We start from the raw sequence: 26,121 nt of genomic DNA on the forward strand, positions 1-26,121 counted from the left end.
TAAGTGAAATTCAAGTGAATCTGATTGACATTGTTTTAAAAGCATTGAGCAGTAGTTGATGAGGTGCCCATGAAAGTCTAACTACATGAAACTGTGCATAACATTTTGATTGAGTGACGAGCAGTGGAGTTGCATTCGTAAGGCATCTTGACCCTTGGAACATTCCCCAAGTCTAGATTTCCATTAGTCATTGAATGGGTGTATCCTCCTATGTAGTCAATGCGCCAAGTGTCCGAGACACTCGTCTATTGTGAGTATCGTGGAGGACGCTCAAGACGCTGACCATGAGCTAATCCTTAAAGATTGCACCGTCCTCAGGGCAGCAACCAGATCCAATTGACCGGCCAGGGACGATCTGCTCCTTGTCGATCAAACACTGGTTGTTTCATTGATAAATGCGGATCTTATACCATTTCAAAAACAGGATAAAGGCAACCCGTTGGCTACCTAGGCTGCTGTGGAATGAGTTGCAAGCCCTGTTAAATATGGAAAGGGGTATTCACAAACATTTTCTGGTTTGCTAAACAATTGTATATATAAATCGGCAAATACGAACATAGATTTAGGTCACTGCACTTAGAAAGGTGAAGTCTACAGACAATGAGAAAGCCAACTCTAAGGTACAACGACTCAGTCCCAATGAGCTATTTCCTAGTAAAAATAAAGTCTACCACACTACATATTTAACCTTAACGCACACTACATCGCTACTTCACAAGACTATCTTTATCTATAGTTATCATGCTAGCTACTGTGATGATTTCTTCTGCCTAATCTTGGGAAACCACATTTGGGTGGTAATGGGGTCAAGTGCCACCCTCAACTATTGGATGCTGGCACTGGACGCGTTTGGGAATCCCCAGACCATCCACATTGGGTTGCCGCTATAAAGCAAGGGGCAGTCTCAGGAATGTTTACATCTCCACTGCCCATAAAGATTTCAAGTTTCACTGAGGCAACAATGACATGGACCATCATAACTCCCCCCCCCACCCCCCAAATCTAACCCTATCAGTGATGAACCCCAGGGAATGGAGATAAACTTTACCCTTAGAGAATCTCCATCCCATGAAGTGCGCTTATCCAGAGAGTTGTTCCAGCTTCTTGGCAAGACCCACACCTCCAGAGTGATAAAGGAAAGCTCCCCCTGTAAAGAAGCGGCACTACAATATGTCTGTGTCCCGGATGGATGAAGATATAGAACTGTTTCTCCAGCATTGATGTTGGAGGGTCCATTTCCCATTCTGACTCTCACACGTGCAAATCCATAGTGTCACCTCTCATACACAGTGGCACCCCAAAAGACAGGAGTAGACTCACACAGAATGTGCACACGTGGACATATGCAAATCGTAGTCTTCCAGCATCGAGAGAGATACAAGCTTATACATTTGCCATGATGAAAGATGTAGGATATGAAACGATAGTTTATTTATAACGTGCTTAATACCCAGAGGTTTCTAAGCGCGGACCTGGGAATCGAACCTGTGGTGCTCCGTGAGCACGTTGCCCATAAGCTATCCTCCGGAGTATGAACCTAACAAAGAACTTCACCCACTTACCAAGGCCTTTTCCAGCTTTTCACTTATACGATTGGAGACCAGGGAGACCTGGGGCCATGCAGGCATCGACAACAGGGCTCCTAAAGGGTAAGAGGAAGACCCCACACCTAGCCATAGCGCTAGTGAAATCCAAGATGGTGGTTGGCTCTCATATACATTCAGGCCAGAAGCTAGTCCAGTCATCAACTAGTAGTACAGCCCCCATGGCACAGCCCTCATGACACAGGAGTTATTAATAACCCCAGGCACCACTAAAGGGGAGGGAAGACACTACTATAAAAGCTATTCATATTAGTTTGATATGACATATGATATGGCATTTATAACGTGCCTATACACGAGTGTTTCAAGGCGTGACAAGGCAGGGGGAGGGGGAACAGAGGGAAGACAGACAGCGATCTTACTAGGCCAGGTGGCATTCAGATCGCGCAAGTGCATGGGAAGGGAAAGGAGGAGAAGTGCGGGGGGAAAGGGGGAGAGGACAGTGTACTACATGGGATAAGACAATAAATAAACAATAAGTAAAAGTGTGACCGTAGGGATACAGAAAACAGTCACCAAGTGCAGGGGTTGCCAGGAAGGCAGTGCGGGAGTGTGACTTGCAGAGGAGTGGGCCTGGGCCCGAGATCAGAGGGTAACCAGTGCTAACCAGTGCTAACCAGTCCTACCTGGCAGCGTGGGCTGTGCAGGTAGGAGTTGGGGGGAAGAATGAGGTGTGAGAGAGGCAGACGGGAGCAGAAGGAAAGGGTTGGAGGGAGAGGTTGGAGGAGGTTGTAATCATAGAGGGCTGTCAAAAATGCATCTGGGGCATGACGACTGTCAGGAAAAAAATTTAAATACTCAAAAAAAAGGTATGTTTTCAGTGAGCGCCTAAAGAGGAGGTAATCCTTTGTGGCCCGAAGTGGATGCGGGAGCTGATTCCACAATCTAGCCACCGCCACTGAAATCGCTCGGCCCCCGATACGAGGGTATTTAAAATGCAGGACCTGGATGAGACAGGCGTCTTGCGAGCGAAGAGCTCGAGGGTGCGTGTAGAGACAGGATTTCAGCTGGAGGTATTGTACACCTTTACCATAGAAGGTGTGACGTACAATGCACAGAGATGCGAAGATAATCCATTGAGGTACTGGGAGCCAGTGAACTGAATGGAGAATAGGAGTGATATGTACTCCGAAAGGAGCTAGAGTTGCTACTCTAGCAGCCAGATCCTGTAGGTTCCCATCCCATACTAGTGTTTCGGCAGACCTCTTCATGCCACGGGCTCAGGTCAGTCCTCATTCTACACCTACCACGGAAGCCTTATGGATATTGCCTACTTTGGTCTCGGCAATCTGACTCCACTCTCTTTCAGGAGGTCTGATTAATCCCGCTCAAGGGTGAAGAAAGGCAAATGACCTAACAGATGATAGCTTGCAACACACTCTTGCCTTCATCACTGAGAGGTAAAACCATGACAACCAAGCATCGCGTCCCTTCCAGAACTCCTTCTCCACAAATGAAAATGAACCATGCTAGGACATAAGCTTGATCAGGGGCAGAGCAGTGTCACTGATTTCTATCTAGCATCCTTTTTATTTTCAAGGAGATTACATGTCCGAGTTACACCATATTCAAGCACGTCCTAGCCAAGAACCCCATGAGCTGTTTCTGCTCTTTTGGCATGGGTCACCTACCAAAACTATGCTCCCTTCAGAACCTACTGATCTGGCCGAGGATTTACTTGCAATATCTAGCTTCGCCAGCACCCAAGATGACTATTATATCGGTAGTGTGACAAAGTCCCCTGCCTCTTCCTAAGGACCGGAAGAGAGGTGACCAAAAGGGTTGGGTATATCGACAAGGCAGAGGATGACAGACTTGGAGGAGGCACATGAGGGATCCCCTGTGCACCCTCACTGAAGTCCCACCTACAGGTATGGTTCACCCCAATACTAAGAGAAGGGCAGGTGCAACATCAAAGGGAGAAGCTTGGAAACTTGTTGGAGGAGAAGGAGGATGAATGGTATTAACATCTAGCGGAAGAGCTAGGAAGACTGCTAGAGGAGAATGGGCAACACGTAGCCTTGGAGGTTGGAGAACAAAGTCCAGTGAACTAGTAAGGTGGATAGAATGTATGGGCAGATAAGAGGCTGTTGCAAAAAGAGGCTGTCAAACAGAACTGTGAAAGCAACCTGATTGGTAAGGAGGAGATAGGCTTGGAGGTCCTGGTCGTGGTGGAGCCCATGGAGAGAGTTGGGACTATACCTCCCATTGGTGGATGAAACCAAAGGACACATCACTGCTGTGGAAAAGCTACATAAACGAGGTGCAGGGGCCTCAGAAGCCCGCTACCCCATGCTACAGTGTCAGGATACGAGAATCCATTACGCCCGCAATAAGCTAGGAACTGGTGGACTGTTTCGGAAAAACACGAGTATTGTGAAACTTTTCTTTTGCTAATCCTTGTTACTTTTGGAATTGTAAATAAACACCCTTGCACAGTACAGTCTTTTGTGGGTCCCTTGGGCCTCTCCGACAGTAGATTACCCCAACAAAAAGATGTGCAAAGGCTGACTGCGAACGTACAGTTAGTAGATTGCTTGCCTTTTTACAAATATTTTAACAAGTTACTCACGATGATGGCCACATCCTAGGTGCTCGAGGAAAAAGATGTAACCTGGGACTTCCACATCACCCCCCACGGTGCAATAATTCCCCCACCCCCAAAAAAATGTGGTTTAACAAAGCCATCCAACCTAGAAAGAATTGTGTGCAAGTCTTGGAAGACTGTGCAAGATATTAAAATTCCAATGTATGAGACAGGCATGGTATCAAGAGACGTCACAGACAACAAGGGTTTAAGTTTTAAACAGTAAACCTCTGTATTTATGGTCAGGATGGTGTAAGGCCTAGCTTCCCCTATGTCTAATTTGGGATTTCCCTCAACTGATGCAACTAAGGAAAGTCTAGGTCCGAAAGTCCAAAACAAAAGTCTATCTGTGTCAAAACCTATGCCTGCCTTCACATCTAACTAAACACGGTCTAGAGTGTAAAAACGAAGTTCTGCTGGAGCTCTTCTCTGGCTTCCTTCCGCAAGTTCAAAGCATATTAGTTCACAAAGTTCAACAAAGTTTCTCAGGGTTCCCTTCCCCAAGCTTTAAAGCACTCTGATTCATAAAGGTCAACTGGCTTTTCAGGGGTCCCTTCCCCACGCTCAAAGACCCCTGGTTTCACAAAGTTCAACAGGCATCTCAGGGCTCCTTTCCCCGAGCTCTAAACGCCTTCTGGTTTACAATGTTCAACAAGTTTCTCAGGGTTCCTCTGCCCGAGCTTTAAGCACTTTGATGCACGAGATTCAAAAACTGTTCTCCAGTATTCAACAGGGCTCTGGGTTCTCCTTCCCAAAGTTCCAAGTCTCTTGTTACACTATTCAACAGTCTCACTATACTGGACAGGAGCTTTGGATTCCTTTTCCCAAAGGTCAAAGCACTTTGCCACAATGTTCAACAGCTGGTTTCTTGATCTCCTTAATTACTTTCATAACACACTTTATGCCCTTAGCTTCCCAAGTTCTCTTCTTTGTGTTTTGCCCAAGTCTCTCAGCAATTACTCAGTTCTCTGTATTTCTTAATCCCCTTTTCTGTTCTGTAACAATAGCCTTTCTTTGGCTCCAGTTTACATTGCTTTTCCTTATTTTGCTCACACATCATTTTGCTCCCCATTTCTGCTGCACAATCCTTCCTTGATACTTGCAAGGGTTTGCCCATTATCAGAGACCTTCACACACTTTAGCTTTCCTTCGTTCCTTCACATCATTCAGCTAATTGTTCACATCAACACTCAATTCTCCTCTTGTTAAGGCTTCTCGCCATCGCTGAGAGACTTTCGACAACGTGCTGACTGCACGCGACCACTCCGCTACACTGCATCCAGTCACTTGCATTAATTTGCACACCGGGTTTCTTAACAAACTGAAACTTACTGGTCTCTATTAGGGTTCTTGCTGCTCCTTCACTCCCACGGTTTCTGCCCTTAGGCACTCCTGGGTCGCATCTCACCCAGGGGGAAGAGCACTCTGAAACCGCCAGTAAGGGACTGCCTGTCCACATGCTTCCTTTCACTACTGCTGTCCGGACATTAGAAGGAGGGAACAGATGTGTGGTGTTAAGTTCCATAATTTGTTGCCTAATGTGACACAGCCACCGAAACTTTCCAATAATGTCGTTAGCAATTGTACAAATGATCAGCTCTTGGGTAAGAGCTGCTTTCTCATTCACCCACAACCTGAGCCAATGAAGAGCAGGCTGCAAAGAGATCACATCACCAATCAGTCTTTTTCTTAAGAGAATGTTTCTCTGTTACTTTAGTGGAGTTTACTTTGGTGCATCTCCACAACTCCATACCAAATCTGGCCACCGAGGCAGCTTTACCAATATACAGTTTCGACAGCAGATCAATTCGTTTGAACCTGAACATACCCATAGATCTGAAGACCCCTCCCATTGTCTACTTAAATCGGGCACGGCTACCGCCAAACTTATAATGAGGCCTATTGGTTTTGCATGTGTTGGTATATTAGGAAGACCAGGAGAAATACTTGTGGGGGCCTCAGAGGTATGGCAGCCACTTAGGCGTGGCTGTGAAAGTCATTTAATGTCATCCATTTCACCAAAACAGGCAAACCGGTTCAGAGAGAACACTGGATCATGCTCTTTGGCTACTCTGCCCCTGGGACCTCTCTTGATGACCCCAGAGCCCAGAGGAGCCTGAGCAACTGCAGGAATAGCAATCGGATAAATCTCAGACAACCATGTTGACTGAGTCGATTTAGGCCATTCTACTTCAGCAAAGCCCCCCCCCCCATTCCACGTGGGTAGAAATAGTTCAGCGCCACCATCCATGCCCAGCTTTTAGCACCAGGAAGACCTAAGTTGGAGACTACCACATCATTAGTCACAACAGGGTGCTTAAAGGTCACCACCACGCAATCCCCGTCAATAGATTTGCTTGTAAGACCCACTCATGGGACTCTAAGAGCAATTAAGATTAGGTGTGGATCAATACGTCTGCCCTGAATATTAGAAAGAATACACTGGGTTGATTTTTCTATCAAAGCACTACAATCCTCTCTCATCCCGACCTCCAATTTTGGCCCATTCAAAATCACTCCTTCCAAGGGCAATGCTTCGGGAGGCAACTGACGAAAGTTCTGAGTCATAGCCACATGAATTGGTACCTTCCGAGATGACACCCGATCTACTCTCGGAGGCAGCAAGGGTTTTGGCGGCAAGGATGACACATAGGATGGGAGCAGTAATGCCAGAGGGCACGGGCGCAGAGACCGGTCAGTGGAAGCAGGTATATCTACAGATACATCACGGACAAGGGTCACCACCCTATCATTTTATACTACCCAGTCTCCCTCAGTTGGGATGGTTTGAACACTTTGAACACTTGGGCACTCAGAGAGTGAGACTTTCCAGAGGAAACACATTTCAAAGAGTACCTATCAGAAGCACTTAATAATGCAACATCCTTCTTTAGCGATCTCACCAAAGCGAATCTACGTGATTATTACAGTGTCGAAAATCTCAAATCCGAATTCGAAATGTTTGGCGTCCAATAATCACGTATATCACCCCTGCCCACAATCCCCCTACCCTCCACCTCATTGCCCCTATAACTTACCTGTAGCGCACTTATCTGATTTCCTGCAGCTCTCTCCCTGCGATGCGAGTTCTGCCTCCCCATTGTGGGGCTGAACTTCTGCCGCAGGGTCCGTTTTTTTTCAACTTTTCTTTTCCCTCGCTACCCATGTTAGGGAAGTCGGGGGACACCCCCCGTAACCCCTGAATTCCCATAATGTCGATCAAAGGAAGAGGGGGACACCCCCACAACCCCTGCTCCCCTTGTTCGACATTTTGGGAATTCGTAATTGTTTTCTCATGCCGAATGCACATAAAAAGCGCACTCAGCTTTTTTTACCTTAAAATGATCAGCATAAACGACCAAATTATCCAGGATCAGCAATGTGTTAAAAACTCAATTCATCATAAAATTCATAATTCTTATAAATGGGTATTTCCACACTAATAGCGTCAGGGAGTTAAGAAGGCCCGGGTGATGACGTGTGAGAAGAAGACATTAGGCCACAGGGACTGCAGACAGTTTGACCCACAGCTGCGTATTTGTAGGCTGACAGAACTAGTGACCTTGGAGCTCTATGCTGTTCCCCCTGAATGATCAGAGGAGCGGCCTCACAGGTAGGCACCCCGCCTGCCACTCTCCCTGAGGCAGAGCACTCCGAGACTCTCAGGATCGCTTCTTGGGAAATGACCGAAACAGCTATGGGAACGAGGGTGAGGGCAGGGGCAGGCACAGGGCCCAAAACTCCTGGGTTAGATGACTCATACTCTGTAGAATAACAGTGCTAGGGGCCATGGGGCCATGGACCCAGAGGAACACAACAAAGATGGAGTACATGAGGTAAAATTCCTCATGCTAGACAGGATGGCAATTTCTGCTGCCGTAATCTGCTCCTCTAAATGTCCCACCACCTTCTATAAATAGGAGTCTAAAGTCATCTCTCCCTTCAGAACCTTGTTTTTCACTATGGCCCTCTCATTGGCTGCGGGGTTCTGCGGGGCCGTAATCTTCTCCCTCTACTTAGACTTTCTGTGTTTTTAAGGACCCTGTGTGGCCGGGGGGCTGGTGGTTGCTTTATGCTTAGCCATACTGGCCAATGCCCACAACCAGCACGGCCACTACCACTGATACACCCTAGTGCCCTCTAATTCAGCAACTAGGCAGCACAGAAGAACTTGGATCACCAAAAGGGAGAACCCAATACAGGCCAGCACAGGAAGATAACATTCCTACTGTGACAGTCCACCATTGTAAACCATTGTGTTTACAAAAACTATATGTTTGTTTGAAATGAATTGTTTTGAAATGATGTTTTTTATGAATTTGTAACAGAATAAAATGATATATTTGTAATAATGAACACACTCTCTGGTCCTCAGCAATTTTCTGAAACACATTTATTGAGTCTTCCAGTGCATCGGGCATCCTATCTGTTTAGCAAATATTGAATTTACCACAGATGCCCATGTTGGGGTCCCCACCTTTGTTTTTGGGTTTGGTTTGAAGGGACACCCTTAGAGGTGTACCAAGATTAACTCAGAGGTGCTTCTCCCACAGGCACTAATGCAGGAGCTACTTCATTTTTTGCTACCTCTTTAGGTGACCTCAGACGCATCTGCGACCATCATGGCAATCCTGGGGATTTCTACCACCATTGGGCACTTTCTGGTTGTCTCGACTGTCTGCGAAACGACTGTAAAACCTGCCACACTTTCCGGTTACTCTGAATGTTCTGATGCAGATTGCCATCAAACTAACATTTGCTAAAGCTTTGATCAAAGTAGGTCAATGTGTATGTCTCTGAGTGTGGTTAAGCAACAACGTCATTGTTATAGAACCCTGGTAGTTGGGGAAAAAACAGAAACCTGCATTGAAGTTAGGGTGAACGTATACAGAAATGTAGCACATGGACAGCAAACCTTCTAGGTCCTTCTAACGTAGGGTACACAATGATATAGCCCCTCTGTGTTCCTGCTGGGTCTGCTTTCCTGCTGTGACGAGTCATTGTTTACTGCTTTCTACCCCTCCTGTCCCTTCTCTAATGCGCAGGACAGTCCTGCAATCTCACACCACCTGCCCACCTCCACCCGCCGTCTCCCTAATCTTCTGGGGGAAGAAGACGAGGAAGGTCTCCATCCTCCTCCCGCCCCCTTCTTATCATTCCTGTCTCACTTTCTCACGGTTTTTACCGGCCCTGTCCACCACCAAAGTATGGGTTGATTTCTATTAGCACCCCAGAATATTTTGTTGCAGTGCCAATTGTTTTATTTTTTAGGGAAATTGCATCTGTGACTTTCACGCACGGTCACTTTCCCTAAAAAAACTACAAACAAAGATGGCCACTAATGGAACTAGAGAAAGGAGTAAGTCTCTTCACTATTTCTATGGCGGCCATGACAGAGGCCCAAACTAGAAAAAAGAAAGTGAACCTGACTTGAAATGGCATCAATAAGCCACGGCCCACCTTCAGCCTCCTGTGTCCCCGCTGCGAATGACACAAAGAGGTATCAGCTATAAGGTAGCGGATGCAAAGAGGAAATCTTTGTGAATTAGGACCTTAGCCCTCAAATTCGATAATCCCATACACGTGATTTAAAATCCCCTTCTGGTAGTGGATTTATTGATACTGCCCTACGTTTGACCCACTGTTGGTCCAGCTGTTTGGACACACTTTTTTTGTTTTTTTTATTTTTTTGTGGGGTATTTATTCAGCACACACCTATATTCAGGCAGCAAAGAAGAGCCTTACATTGGTAGGAATGCGGGCATACCTGATGGTTGCAGTGGCAACACGTTCTTACAACATAGCATTTATTACCAGCACATCATTTTAGGGTAGGTGGTAGGTGGTAAGGATTTGGCCCAGAAGCACCATGGAGGCCGACGAAGTTTTGAGGAATTCTCAAAAAAGCCAAAAAGATTTTTCTGTGGGTGTCCTTTCGCATGAGAAGAAAGGCAACTGCTGAGGTGCCTGCTTGCAGGTGATTCCACTGTCCTTATGGACTAATCAAGGGATCTGCCACCTGTGGCACCCCAGATGTTTTGGACTATGACTCTCATGTTCCTCACCACTCACTATGCTGGATAAGGCTGATGGGAAATGTAGTCCAAAACATTTGGAGAGCCAAAGGCAGCAGACCACAGGACAAATGTGTTTGCCCCTTTGCCCACCTCTCCTGAGCCTGTGGTCACTTACTCCTTGCATCTGGTGAAGGGGAATCATGGAAATTAAGAAGAGGTGGGCAGTGGGATGGCCTGATGCGCCAGACCCAAAGGACATAATGGGCACCCATTGGGTCTTGTTGCAGGTGCTTTTGCTCTCCCATGTCGGTCATCAGCTCTCAAGTGTCAAAAGAGCACCCCCACTGCCTGGACACTAAGTTCTCTCTCTCCCTCAAGCATCCAAACAACGAAGGAGCAGCCACAGGAGGACATGTTTTTTTCCTAACGCCTCAAAACTGCGATTGAGCAGACTATTTTTGATTTTCTAAGTTCCTGCCCCAATAACCAGGACAATTCTAGTCATAACCAGACCGTAAACACGATTCAACTTAAGTGCAATTCCCTTCTTTGACAATCATATTTTTTCCTGTGAGATCAGTTCTTTAACTTCCAATGCTACAATCTGTAAAACACATGCAGGTTGTTTTTCACTTTATTTGCGCCTCCCTCTTTCCAGCATTCACAGTGTTATGTCATTTCCTGTTCCTCCCCAGGGTTCACATAAATAGCTATATGGAAACGATAGAGACAAAACAGGAAGTGAGCCTACGCGGCACATGCTCGGAAGGAAAGTGGGATGAAAACAATGGTCGTCTGGTTAATCTCTGCAGTTCAGCTCTCGGTTACTAAGGTCTTACCTTGCAAAAATAAAGCACTTTATTCAAAGGAATTGAAGCGTAAAAAAATAAGTACTTTGATTTGGAAAGACATTATTTATAGCATACCAAAGTATACTGTTAAAATGATTTTCCGAGACTTGGTCAGGAAATAATCCACTCCTGTTTGTCATGGATAGATTTTCATAATGCCCAGAGGTGAGCTGTTGAGGGCAAATGCAATGCCCAGGGGTGAGCTGTTGAAGGCAAATGCAATGGCCAGGGGTGAGCTGTTGAGGGCAAATGCAATGTCATGGATAGTTTTTCGCAATGCCGTGGATAGTTTTTCATAATGCCCAGGGATGAGCTGTTGAGATGAGCTGTTGAGGGCAAATGCAATGTCATGGATAGTTTTTCATAATGCCCAGGGGTGAGTTGTTGAGGGCAAATGCAATGTCATGGATAGTTTTTCACAATGCCCAGGGATGAGCTGTTGAGGGCACATGCAATGTCATGGATAGCTTTTCACAATGCCCAGGGATGAGCTGTTGAGGGCAAATGCAATGTCATGGATAGTTTTTCACAATGCCCAGGGGTGAGCTGTTGAGGGCAAATGCAATGTCATGGATAGTTTTTCACAATGCCCAGGGATGAGCTGTTGAGGGCAAATGCAATGGCATGGATAGTTTTTCACAATGCCCAGGGGTGAGCTGTTGAGGGCAAATGCAATGGCATGGATAGTTTTTCACAATGCCCAGGGGTGAGCTGTTGAGGCAAATGCAATGTCATGGATAGTTTTTCACAATGCCCAGGGATGAGCTGTTGAGGGCAAATGCAATGCCATGGATAGTTTTTCATAATGCCCAGGGATGAGTTGTTGAGGGCAAATGCAATGTCATGGATAGTTTTCACAATGCCCAGGGATGAGCTGTTGAGGGGCAATGCAATGTCATGGATAGTTTTTCATAATGCTCAGGGGTGAGCTGTTGAGGGCAGATGCAATGTCATGGATAGTTTTTCGCAATGCCGTGGATAGTTTTTCATAATGCCCAGGGGTGAGCTGTTGAGGGCAAAAGCAAGGCCGTGGATAGTTTTTTCAGAATGGCCAGGGGTGAGCTGTTGAGGGCAAATGCAATGTCGCGGATAGTTTTTCATAATGCCCAGGGGTGAGCTGTTGAGGGCAAATGCAATGTCGTGGATAGTTTTTCATAATGCCCAGGGGTGAGCTGTTGAGGGCAAATGCAATGTCGTGGATAGTTTTTCATAATGCCCAGGGGTGAGCTGTTGAGGGCAAATGCAATGTCATGGATAGTTTTTCATAATGCCCAGGGATGAGCTGTTGAGGGCAAATGCAATGTCATGGATAGTTTTTCATAATGCCCAGGGATGAGCTGTTGAGGGCAAATGCAATGTCATGGATAGCTTTTCATAATGCCCAGGGATGAGCTGTTTAGGGCAAATGCAATGTCATTGATAGCTTTTCATAATGCCCAGAGATGAGCTGTTGAGGGCAAACGCAAGGACATGGATAGTTTTTCATAATGGCCAGGGATGAGCTGTTGAGGGCAAACGCAATGTCATGGATAGTTTTTCATAATGCCCAGGGATGAGCTGTTGAGGGCAAACGCAATGCCATGGATATCTTTTCATAATGCCCAGGGATGAGCTGTTGAGGGCAAATGCAATGCCATGGATATCTTTGTCATGGATAGTTTTCATAATGCCCAGGGATGAGCTGTTGAGGGCAAATTCAATGCCATGGATAGTTTTTCATAATGCCCAGGGGGGAGCTGTTGAGGGCAAATGCAATGTCATGGATAGTTTTTCATAATGCCCAGGGATGAGTTGTTGAGGGCAAATGCAATGTCATGGCTAGTCTTTCACAATGCCCAGGGATGAGCTGCTGAGGGCAAATGCAATGTCATGGATAGTTTTTCACAATGCCCAGGGATGAGCTGTTGAGGGCAAATGCAATGTCATGGATAGTTTTTCATAATGCCCAGGGATGCGCTGTTGAGGGCAATTGCAATTCATGGATAGTTTTTCATAATGCCCAGGGATGAGCTGTTGAGGGCAAATGCAATGCCATGGATAGTTTTCACAATGCCCAGGGATGAGCTGTTGAGGGGCAATGCAATGTCGTGGATAGTTTTTCACAATGCCCAGGGATGAGCTGTTGAGGGCAAATGCAATGGCATGGATAGTTTTTCATAATGCCCAGGGGTGAGCTGTTGAGGGCAAATGCAATGTCATGGATAGTTTTTCGCAATGCCGTGGATAGTTTTTCATAATGCCCAGGGGTGAGCTGTTGAGGGCAAATGCAATGTCATGGATAGTTTTTCATAATGCCCAGGGATGAGCTGTTGAGGGCAAATGCAATGTCATGGATCGTTTTTCATAATTCCCAGGGGTGAGCTGTTGAGGGCAAATGCAATGTCATGGATAGTTTTTCATAATGCCCACGGGTGAGCTGTTGACGGCAAATGCAATGTCATGGATAGTTTTTCATAATGCCCAGAGGTGAGCTGTTGAGGGCAAATGCAATGTCATGGATAGATTTTCATAATGCCCAGGGATGAGTTGTTGAGGGCAAATGAAATGGCCAGGGATGAACTGTTGCGTGCAAATGCAATGTCATGGATAGTTTTTCATAATGCCCAGGGGTGAGCTGTTGCGTGCAAATGAAATGTCATGGATAGTCTTTTCATAATGCCCAGGGGTGAGCTGTTGAGGGCAAATGCAATGTCATGGATAGTTTTTCATAATGCCCAGGGGTGAGCTGTTGAGGGCAAATGCAATGTCATGGATAGTTTTTCGTAATGCCCAGGGGTGAGCTGTTGACGGCAAATGCAATGTCATGGATAGTTTTTCATAATGCCCAGGGGTGAGCTGTTGAGGGCAAATGCGATGTCATGGATAGCTTTTCATAATGCCCAGGGGTGAGCTGTTGAGGGCAAATGCAATGTCATGGATAGCTTTTCATAATGCCCACGGATGAGCTGTTGAGGGCAAATGCAAGGCCATGGATAGTTTTTCATAATGGCCAGGGATGAGCTGTTGAGGGCAAATGCAATGCCATGGATAGTTTTTCATAATGCCCAGGGATGAGTTGTTGAGGGCAAATGAAATGGCCAGGGATGAGCTGTTGCGTGCAAATGCTATGTCATGGATAGTTTTTCATAATGCCCAGGGGTGAGCTGTTGCGTGCAAATGCAATGTCATGGATAGTTTTTCATAATGCCCAGGGGTGAGCTGTTGAGGGCAAATGCAATGTCATGGATAGTTTTTCATAATGCCCAGGGGTGAGCTGTTGACGGCAAATGCAATGTCATGGATAGTTTTTCGCAATGCCGTGGATAGTTTTTCATAATGCCCAGGGGGGAGCTGTTGAGGGCAAATGCAATGTCATGGATAGTTTTTCATAATGCCCAGGGGTGAGCTGTTGAGGGCAAATGCAATGTCATGGATAGTTTTTCATAATGCCCAGGGGTGAGCTGTTGAGGGCAAATGCAATGTCATGGATAGTTTTTCATAATGCCCAGGGGGGAGCTGTTGAGGGCAAATGCAATGTCATGGATAGTTTTTCATAATGCCCAGGGGCGAGCTGTTGACGGCAAATGCAATGTCATGGATAGTTTTTCATAATGCCCAGGGGTGAGCTGTTGAGGGCAAATGCAATGTCATGGATAGTTTTTCATAATGCCCAGGGGCGAGCTGTTGAGGGCAAATGCAATGTCATGGATAGTTTTTCATAATGCCCAGGGGTGAGCTGTTGAGGGCAAATGCAATGTCATGGATAGTTTTTCATAATGCCCAGGGGGGAGCTGTTGAGGGCAAATGCAATGTCATGGATAGTTTTTCATAATGCCCAGGGGGGAGCTGTTGAGGGCAAATGCAATGTCATGGATAGTTTTTCATAATGCCCAGGGGCGAGCTGTTGAGGGCAAATGCAATGTCATGTCATGGATAGTTGATTTTCATGATGGCCAGGCTCTGTATTTGTTGTGGACACCAGCTCCCATGATTCTTCACCATTTACTAAGCTGGTTAGCACTGCCTTAGTATATGGCAAGACACCCCGGCTTTATTCCAACCTCTGAGATTTTAAATAAAAGTTTTTTTAGCCCAAACTTTCCTCAGTTGTCTGTGTCTACTTCCTGATACCTTCACAAAAGGTATGGTACAGAGACCCCAAACCTAAGAGCCCATTTAGCAACTCGATGCCCATCAGGCGTTCAATCAGGTGCACTGAAGAATGCACACATGTTCCAGCCTCCTAATCAGGGGGGGTCGCCACATTCAAACCGTTGTGGGCTTTTTCCAGGCAAACAGACAGGATGTAGATTCAGCAGTGAAAACCAGATGCCAACTCATTCAGCTGGCAAGATCTGGGCACGACTAGTCAGAACTCCCAAAGTGGAGTCTCGGGTAGGCTGTGACCTTATATGGCACATACAGGATTCCATGTTTACAGTTTAGGCGCATCCTTGGGAGTGTCACTCAACGTCTAACACCAAGTAAAAGTAAATTCGCTGTGGCAGTACAAAGCCTAGAAAAGAATCCCCATCAGTCAATGGGATTGACAAGGAAAAGGGCATTTTGACCTAACGAGAGAAATAGACTACAGTGCAACTTTGGGGCACTCTGACTTGGGAGTCCCAGGGACTCAACGCAGAATTACATCATTGCTGAGTCCCTGAATGAGGACTCAATAAGAAAAAATAAGGGCAAGTTAAAAGGTCAGTGGACTCATAGAAGGTCTCAGGAAAACACCTTCGACATTAAAGATTTCAAAGGTGTATTTTGAGTACTTTGAGGAGTTTAAGGAGTGGTAAATCATGCAGCTTTCTGGGTTCCCTCTCTTTTAAGCCCGTGAAGGCCTAGTGCATCGCTCAGGTGGTCGTCTGATGCTCCATCATCAACCTCAAATAATGTTGGACCACAACGGATTTCAACAATATGTGTGATGGTTACGAGATACCCATCACACTCCAGTATTTGCATCTCACTGCTTGCATGATGGCACAAAGCATAAAGTAGAAAGAAGGAGAATTCTGGGTTTCGGAGATGGTATGTCAAACCTTGAACGTCTGCCTTTTGACATCTTCAAACCCTGAGAATAAATGATATGCCCTCAATTATGGACCATTAACGGATGCAGGATTCTTTTAGAGCAGTACCTCCAGGCGCTATGTGATGGTTTCATGTTTTCCTCTTTGTATACTGCAATCTTTGGCACATTTCAATCAATCAATGCAAATGTTATTTCCGAAACATCACTTTCCAGAAAAGCCCATTGCATAGTCTGAATATATTTTGCAAGTCATTATGACAAACCCCCGGATGTCATCACTTCTCCTCTAGGCAGAGGCCAGGGAGGTGAGTTTGCAACATGATAGTCCCCCTGGGGATGGTACTTGCAGGTGGATCTCATGGGGAGGGAAGCCCCCTATGTGATTAGTGACGACCTGGGTAGAAGATGGTATCCCCATAGCCCACCTAACCAATAAACACCTTCCTACCCCCTTCCACCAACACTTTCCCTAGTGTTCCTATATGTTTTTTCTATACCACCAATATAGGAAGTACTGAGACGAGGAAGAGACTAATCGACTCAATGGAAGACCCCAAGATCAGTAGTGGGACAAGGAAGAAGTGCTGAAGCAGAGAGAGCGCTAATGAGAACATGAATGAATAGTCTAGCTGTTCCCGAAATCAGATTGGGCAGAACCCATTCAAAACTGAAGTGGGAAAGCAGGAAGGTGAGAGAAGCCCTCCCTGGAGGAATCGTGAGACAGAAGAGAGAGGCCCTCCCAGGAGGAACCGCGAGCGTGGTGTTGGAAGAGAACCGAAGCAGCTACAGGAGAGCTTACCGGGCAGGCGGACAGGCTCTTACCTGGTCCGATGTGGAAGGACATCCAGCAAAGCAGAGCAGCAAACGTCCACGCAAGTCAAGCAGAAGGCCCACACAGTCGCAGGAAGACATGCACACTGAGACTCTGCAAGTGCCGGGGACACGCTGCAGCATGACGGAAGAACGTAGAAGCCTAGAGTTGCCTGAAACAGAGGGTGGAGAACCCTGAGACCGACCGGGCCGAGATGGTAGATACCCTAATATTATAAGGTGTACCGGGGTAGTTGGAAGGGGTACCAGAGGGTACTGGCAGACACTGGAGCTGTACTGGGTCATAAGGGAAGCCCTTGGGGGAAAAGCTAAGACCGCTAGTGAAAAGGAACTGCACCACCAAGGGGAGAGATTCCCATGGGTCTGGGGCCTGGATCCTTCTATGAAGAGTAAACTAGGTAATTTTCATAGTCACAGTACTTGTCAGGATAGTGATCCAGGTCTGCAGCACCAAAAGGGGAGAATCCCACAGGTCTGGGACCTGCACCCTTTTATGAAGATGAACCTGAATCATCTTTATAATCACAGTACCTGGCAGAATAGTGAACCAGGGCCACTGTACCAAAGCAAGAGGAATACACAGGTCTGAGACCTGCAGCCATAAGACTGAGAGCTCATGTGAACAAGCCAGGGGAAGGGAGGCATTCCCCCTAATAATATTGAACTGCAAATTGTAAAAGTCTGAGAAGGTTTAGGGAAGGGAGTCATTCTGCACCGCACTTGTGAACTGTCAAGCCAGAAGTCCTCAGGAGAAGGAAACAATACCTGTTTGTGTCTTCCCCGAAGACTTTGTATCGTAAAACCAATCAAAAGAAGGCCAGTGGAGGGAAGTCATTCCCCGGGCCCTGTGAGGACATTGAGTACCAAATACCAAATTGTCTCGGGAGGATAGCACCGGGGCAATGTGCTCACCTTGGAAGCAAGACGACACGGAGCACCACAGGCTCGAACCCCGGGTCGGCGCTTAGAAACCCCTGGGTATTAAGCACGCTATAAATAACCTATCATATCATACCTGCATAAGGGAGGCATTTTCCAGGAACCCAATAGTGAAGCAAAACTATGGTCAATAAGGAATGATGTTTGAGTTGGAACCTTTTCTTTTGCATTGGAACTGAACCCGTTCAGCGCCACAAGAAGGACCAAGAAGATCCACTACCCTTTTCGTATTAGTTACAAGTGTGAGGGATAGAAGTAGGCATTTTGACACAATAGTAGACTCTTTTTATTTACTTGGACATTCTGACTGATTCTGTAGTTCCTTAGTAGAGGCAGGGAAACCCCTCTTAAAGTTAGGGAGGGATAGGTTTCCTCTTTACTTTGGCCAATCACCATGCTGCCACTGTGTCAGACTCGTACTTCTGCACGCTTACACTATGCATAGAAAACCATCCATGTGTTTGTGAAGCAATTATTATGATTTGCAACTCTTGACTGTAATTTGCAGATTCGATAGGAGGGGCAGCAGTGCCCCAAACGTAATCAGAGTCCCAAATAAAGTGTACGGGCCACACAGACATAGGGCTGAGAAAGGTTCGTATATGCTAGATATAGAATCCCTCGTATACCTGTTACATATAGGTCCATTATAAGACATAGGTTGAGAATTTCTTCCATAATAATCATTCACTCTCAGGGACTGTATTGCACATACAACAAGATGCTGGTGGCAATCGTTCAACCTTGCAGTCTAGTGCAGGGGTCTGCCGCATGTGGTTTTTCAGATGTTTTGGACTACAAGTCTCATGATCCCTCTCCATTGACTTTGCAGATAAAGGCGGATGGGAGTTGTAGTTAAAAATATCTGGCGAGCCAAAGGTTGCAGATCCCTGGTCTAGAGTAAACAATTAGTGTGAACCGGGAGGGCAACTAGATGGTACCATCCCAGATCCATCCTACTACCCTCCTTGAAAAGAGGCACAAAACATTATTCCTCCAACTGGTTGGATACGCCGGGTAGAGATTCCCACATTGAAAATATGGGCCCGGGCTGGCATGCAGGATTTAAATTGGTCCCGTGGAACCGCATCAGAGTCTGAGCTTTATTCTTCCTGCATTACTTTTGAATCACAGTCATTTCTAGAGGCAGTCCAAATATACAGAAAACTCTGAACATCTGTCGTAATATTTTGTCTTACGTCAGTGGAAATGGAAATTCCATAGTTACAGACAGGGAATCAGCTGGCATTGTGAGATCACAATACAACTGTAATAACTGATTACAGTTTCACTAGGGATGTCATGTTTTTATTACATGTCAGTAGTGACATCACAACAAACCGGTAATATAAAGGATAAAGTAAAGCTTCTGTAAATTATAAGGATATTTATAGTGACCATGGAGTTCTGTGTCCAAATAGAGGAATGAGACCGAAGGTAGAGCTCCATTATATAGTCTCAAAACTGCAAGGTGACTTGCATTATATGTGATAAAGTACCCTGCTACCATACGCTATGAGGGTATTGCAAGTCAGAGAGGAGTCCTGTGACCGAACAGAGGAACAAGGCCCAAGGCACAACACTATACAACCCACCAAACCTAGCACTGTTGCTATTATCACCACAGGCTCGTGTGAAATCAGGGCGGCACCGTGGGCGTGACCCAGTTTTCACACACCAAAGAAAATACATTTAAGAATGTCAATATTAAATCCTCCCTTTCCCACCCCCATAAAACCACCTGCAGCCATGCCAATGGCTCAAAGCTAAAAATAGTGGGGTACCTGCAGCGGAAGAGATAAGTGGGGTTGGGCAGGCAGGTGGAGTTTGTTGAGGGGGCGGGGAAGTGAGACAATTGAGGCCCCCAAGGAGTAGCTGCCAGCGATCAGAATGATACCTGGCCTTTCACTTTAAAAGCCCACATTCTTTGCGTCCTGACTGGCTGGCACCCATCTGGTTCTATTTTTAAGGGGAGAGACCTTAATTGTGGAGGCTACTCTTGCAGTCTCAGTCAATTTGCCCTTTATTTCCCTTTGGTTAGTCAATGTGATAAGTTTTTATGAGGGGTATATTCACTCTGATTGACCAGTTAACATAGGGCCTAATTAGAAGTGTGGCGGTCCGGAAATAAGGATGTCAGTCGCGCCGTACCGGCACCTTTAACGGACCGCCACACCACAACCAGTGTCCCTGGAGGGGACACAGGTCTGACATGCTGGGTGCAGCGGCACCCGCCCGCAGAGTTTTTATGAAAGCCCCTTCACCATTAGCAACAGTGCTGGTGCTTCCATCTCCCCATTCCCATTGAGTCCTATAGGACCCCACGGGAATATGAAACAACATTTCCTGGCACCTGACATCTCGGGCACCAGGATATCAGGTGCCGGAAATGTGTATTGAGTTTGGCGGAAACCCGACGATCGCACCAAAGGGTTACCGACGGCTTTGTAATGAGGCCCATAGTGTCTTTGTTGTTCAATCTTTTCCGATGCACTGAATTCTGGGTAAGTGTGTATATGTGAAAGAAAACAACAACTCAATACCTTGATTAGGCTAACAACGTCCTTTATTAGAGAATGTTGGGGATGTTGAGACCACTTCCTCAGGCAGAGATAAAATGTAGTGTTTGCAAAACATTGCATCTTAACTAGCTCCTTATGGGATTCCTTATCTGTGCCTGTCTGTGTACCTGATTTGTAGTTTGTTCAGACAGGCATGCATTTCAGATGTGAACCCCCGCCCCTCACTCCCCCCCTCCCACACACACAGACACATTGCAGACTTCAAAGGTTGGCACTTGGCACTACTCAGTTCAAATAATGAACATAACCCGGCTCTGGCCAGAGTTCCAGTCACTTATGGCACTTCACAGTACACACAATGAAAACTGCACAGTGGAGACTGCAGTGCACATGTTCGTGGTCCACTGTGTGCAACTTGCACACATTTAAAAATCAAGCCATTTATGGCAAATGGGTATAGAAAGCCACTATTCCAACCAACCGTAGCCAGATAGACATCTCAATGAACAGAACACTTGCAGTTTTGATCAGTATTCAACCTTTGGGTTGCAGGTTCGAATCCCCTTTGTGACCAATCAGCCCATCCTACTTCCAAAGTCGATACATTTGGTACCATGAAATTGGGTAATAGTCTTTTTTTTTATTGTTGTTAAGCCACCCTTCCTTCGTTTGAGGCCTCGAAGTTGGAGGCTGCTAGCATCATTTGTCCTCACATCACCTTTCAAATGTGGGCTGAATTCTATTTACTTTGAGCAATGAGTTGCTTAATGTTTGAATTTACAGTGTGTACAAGTCATAGTATGTCTCAGGATAGGACACTTTTGTAGCCAAACCATGGGCCCTCCGAGAAGGACTTTGCTCGGGCACACCGGGTCGGCTATGAGGTTTGTATAGATAGCATTTTGCACTACTAATTGGTTTACCTTCTCCCTTCATATTTAAGCAATAACATCCGATCTGGTGGGCCGGACCGGGTGGTAACAGCCCGGGGCCCAAGGAACAGCCTGAGCGCCTTACAGATGGAACCCGGCACCATTACCACCTGATCCGGTAGGACAGATTGGATGTTATTGCTATTAGAAGCCTGGGTTTTAAATCCAGAAACCGGGCTGCTAAGAGCAATCTATTTTGTTGCAGTGAACGGGATGCCTCGCAGTGGTCCATTCATTGAAACAAAATAATCACTTCAGATGTCCGCCATGGATCTGGAAGGTGGGGCTCCATATGGAGCCCCTCTTGCATTTCCATGGTGGCCCAGGAGGCTGGAGCAGCAGTGGTTGAGCAGCCGTCGCCGAAAGAAATCAGGTAAGTGGGGTGGGAGGTGACCGAAGACCCAATGGGAGGGTGTGGGAAAGAAGGTTGTGCGGGGAAAGCAGTCATCTGGTTGCTTGGAATGCTGGCTTGGATTGTGGGATTCAGCCCGCGATCTGAGTAACCGGATTGGTTGGCTCCCCCACCCCAGATGCTAACAAGGTGCTATGGTTGGAGCTGCTGTTGGGTCCTGTATACCATCAGGCCGCCATCCAATGGATGCTATGCGTTGGATGGGCAGTGATGAGAAAGGGTGCAGAACAACACAAAGATCTATTACGTGCCACCGCTGATGTATACCCAGCCCTGCAAAGACAGGGGCTTCTGATATGCGCGACAGAGAACACAAGACTATCATCAGCACTTAGCCCAGAGGTGCTGATCTGCAGCAGGTGCATGGCATGCGTCCATCAAAGTCTGCAACCAGCTCATATATACGCTTCTTACAGTGACCACCCACAGAATGTCATTGTGAGTTCATGGGTCCATTTCCAACCATTCTCCCCAAAAGGCTACTAAGGAAAGCAAGACCATGATGTAGGGTGCCAGTGGTGGATTGGGCCCCACCACACTAAGATCTAGTTTGGTTTCATGGTAACACTTTGTTTAGAGGGATCTACTGGATTCTAAATGCATATCATAAGTTTACAACCATCATTATCACATGCTATGAAAGATTAATCTAACCACAGTCAATGTCTTACTCCAGGTGGCAGCAATATACAAAGACCCAAGTATCGGAAATCTCATAAACATCTTGATTGTAAAGTTGGTAGTTATCCACAATGAAGAGGTAAGATTGGTTTGTTTCTGTTCCATTTCTTTTTAGTTTTGATGTGGATTCAGCACCCTTTGATTTCTTGGTTCACTGTGATTAAGGTCCGCTGTGGCAGCAGAAGCCGAGGTTCTGTGATTTTAATGCTTACTTCACCAAATCCTCACGGTCGTAGCCCTACGGAATCATGGATCGCAAGGGGTCTTGGGTGGACGTGGTCTTCTAGATCCAGACCAGCTGAAATTGATGCGATAGGAAACAGGAGAACAAGTCCAGACCGGGCTGGAAACAAGCATCTTGTTTCTCTGAATGAGCTTGAAAATCTGCAGTGGTGAACAGCATAGAAACTGGCCATGAGATCGGGCAGGACTAGCAAAAAGGTGCCCCCATTACCCACCATCCATGGGGCCTGGAAGATATGACGAGAGATGTGGGTCACTAGTTACATGTGCCCCAAACCTCCTTTGCATGAGCACTGCCTCCGACAAGTCACAATGCCCACATAATCTATTGTATGAAGCCCGCCGCACCATTACCTTTTGATATCGTACATATGGCCAGAACAAGCCTTCACATGGGCATAAAGCACGAACAAAGGGCTTCAAGATTATCCGAGACATCCCCACTCTTTCCCTAAGGCCCAACAACCATTAAAAGGACAGGAAATCCTCATCCAATCCTGGGAAAGAAAGTCTTATTTCTGAGGGCCCAACACATACAGACTACCTAACAATACATTACTTGAACCCGGATAACCCCTTGCCTGATGTCTGCAAATTCTCCCCCAAGGAGCACGCAAGATCATCACCCGATATTTAGAAACCAGTACACTGGGGCCTGAAAACCCCTTACCTGGCAGCTGAAATTGGTTCGATGTTGTTACATTGTCAGTTATTTCTTTGATGAGTTTTTTGCCGATTTTTCTTTTCTGAAAAAACTCATGGATTTTTTGTTGCTTCTATTTGTGGGGCCCACCCAAATCCCTTTCTCCTATTATTTACTCTCTATTCTCCACCCCTTAACCCTTATATGCCCTTACCCACCCGCTTTATTTTTCTATTCTTTTTGTTGTTTAAAAAATGTTCACCAAAAAACTCACTGGTGATGGAACAACGTTGTATCCCTGAAATTACCTTACACGAGGACCCCAGTCTCCAATACATGTGTCCTAAAATCCACTGCGGAAAGGCATGCAGAAATCTAGTCCTCAATTAGTTATGTGTTGCCTGGGAGTCACAGCAATGCCACTTGCCACTCAGTTAAATGCTGCACTATAATACATTCAATGATTCAGTCACTTTGGGAAAGTTATCGCTCACATGGACAACTAATCAATCTCTCTGTGTGAGTTGCTACTAGGAGGGGTCAGCAATGCGAGCCGGACACATGTCAGACTTGATTGTGGATGATGTCCACGGAAGCTGCTGAACCCCCATAGTCCCCCAAAAATGTAACCCTCTAAACTGAATAGTATACAGCTAAGCTGGGTACACTTCCGAGGGAAAAGGGGAAATGGGATAAAATAACAAAATACCAGGTCCTGTGCTTTGGACTCACAGCCTGTAGAGGAGAGAGAAAAAATCATTCTATTTTCTACCAACCTTATTTCTACTGGTAAGACTTCTTAACATCCTTATGAAATTATTGCTTAAAAACCATATCTGGCTTTCCCCCACTGAATGCCCAGAGGAAATCTTTACTTATCGACTGATCACTAGAATGAACTCTCAGCTTCCTTACTGGATTCAAAAAGTCTGAGTCTTAGATCAGCTGGAAACTTAGCTTGTTCTCCTATGAATCAATGCCAGCACAAAGTGTCTTGAACTTGGGCTCTCTTAAAAGCACACTCTGCTTATTGTCCTCCTTATGCCTTTCAATATGAGTTTCTGGCTTCCATTTACAGACACTGTCAAAAAGCATACTTAGCTTCTTTCAGTTTTAAACCGTTCAGTTTCTTTTTTCTCTCCTGTATACAAGTGGAATTAGCTTTCCGATATTCAACCTTCTGTGCATGCGCACCGACCTAATTTATAGTTGCTTTGCTTTGCTTGGGCTCCGCACATGCGCAATGAGATCGGGTTGATCCGGAGCTTCCGCGCATGCGTGACTGACTAGTAGTTAATTCCGCGTCGCAGACGCGCTTCAGTTAGATCTCGCTCTGTATACAAACATTAATATTAGTCAATAGTCAGTGGGCTAGTCTATGCACACGCGCGCTTAATGTTTTCAATGCATTACTCTCACGCAAGTGTTCACCGAGACAGCTCACTATCCTGAGCTGTTAACTTGATGTAGTAACTATGCGCACAATGAAGCCAGCAGGAATCTTGCCAGATTCCACGTTGTCACTCCCTACCTACCATCTACATTTGCGCAGTAGATCGAATAGGACTACACGTCGCGTGAACACAACGTCGGGTTTACACTAATGCATAGCTCTCAACCTTTTTTGTCAGCAAGGCGGGTGAAAACACCCGATTTTCTTTTTGGCGGGTGAGAGGCCCATAGAAGTGAATGGGCGTATGAGGGACTTGGTGGGTGATTCATTTTCTTTCAAGGCGGGTGACACCCGCCAAAAGCGGGTGAGTTGAGAGCTATTCTAATGAGCGGAAACCCTCAAATACAGTTGGCGGCCCCCTAATCACACGCTTGCTCCGTAAAGTCTCTCTCTCCCGCTCCAGTGAATACAAACTGTTGCTTACAACCGCAATTACTACAGTCTGGGAAACGGTTAGCTCGACACTTCAGTTCTGATATAACTCTCTGGCATTTAAGTTAACAAACGGCCTTTAACTTTATATATTTCTTCTAAATTACAAATAAATATTTTAAGTTTTCTGTAAAACAGTTATTCAATTCACTAGTCTTTTCTTAGAGAACACAGATGGGTTCACTTAGCTTTTTCCCTTCCGGTGAAACTAGACAGTTGTTCTTGGACTACTGATATCTTCCTGATTTCTTCCTGCTTCTCCAATATCCAAGATTAACTTAAAGGCCCAGTCTCAACATACTTAAAACAGGAACTCTAAAACATAGGACCTCTCTGCTGGGCTGCTGACAATGAAAGGCAGTTTAGAATGTTCATTGTCTGCCTTTCATTCACTCCCATCCAATTAGAAGACTTGTTGCAAACCTTGTTGAGAGTCACCATCTGGCCTTGGGAAGCTCTGTTTACTCTGTATAACTCAGTTAAGGCCAAACCAATTACTTAAATAAAAACTCACTCCTACATACTCCAGCAACTCACCCTTACACCTAGAAGGCAGAACCTGACAACACAAAGGTATAGTTTTCTCACAAGTTGCCATTTTATTAAATAAAAAGGGATGGGACAAACACCCATCTTTCCCTAGCCTAACAAGGATATCCATGCCTAACAAAACTGAGGCTAAAGAAAAATGACCAAGTGTCCAAAGAATATCTGACCCTCACATTAATATACACAACACAATTGTACAAGGTTTGTTTGGCTGTTTTAAATTCCCCAAAATAACTTATCAAGACAAAAGTCATAAACCGTACTCCATGTGACTAAGGTTGGATTCCCTTCACCGTGAATAATTCAGGAATATCTGGAATCAAGTTCAGTCTCAAGAATGTTCTGTGTAACAACAAAGTTCCATTCAATGTAGCATGCAAAGTCTTTTGCATTCAATAGATCCTT

At 45.8% G+C, this 26,121-nt stretch overlaps 1 protein-coding gene across 1 annotated transcript in view; it reads left to right on the forward strand.

The window, feature by feature from the left end:
* ADAMTS20 (ADAM metallopeptidase with thrombospondin type 1 motif 20) overlaps positions 1-26,121 on the forward strand; it is a 779,002-nt gene that overhangs the window by 225,648 nt on the left and 527,233 nt on the right. The window contains exon 5 of the mRNA XM_069628019.1: positions 22,392-22,475. Within this exon, the coding sequence (XP_069484120.1) occupies positions 22,392-22,475 (84 nt within the window). The remainder of the gene's footprint in view (positions 1-22,391; positions 22,476-26,121) is intronic.

The sequence above is a fragment of the Ambystoma mexicanum genome, chromosome 12 (assembly GCF_040938575.1).
Source record: "Ambystoma mexicanum isolate Mex_15411 chromosome 12, UKY_AmexF1_1, whole genome shotgun sequence".
NCBI lineage: Eukaryota > Metazoa > Chordata > Amphibia > Caudata > Ambystomatidae > Ambystoma > Ambystoma mexicanum.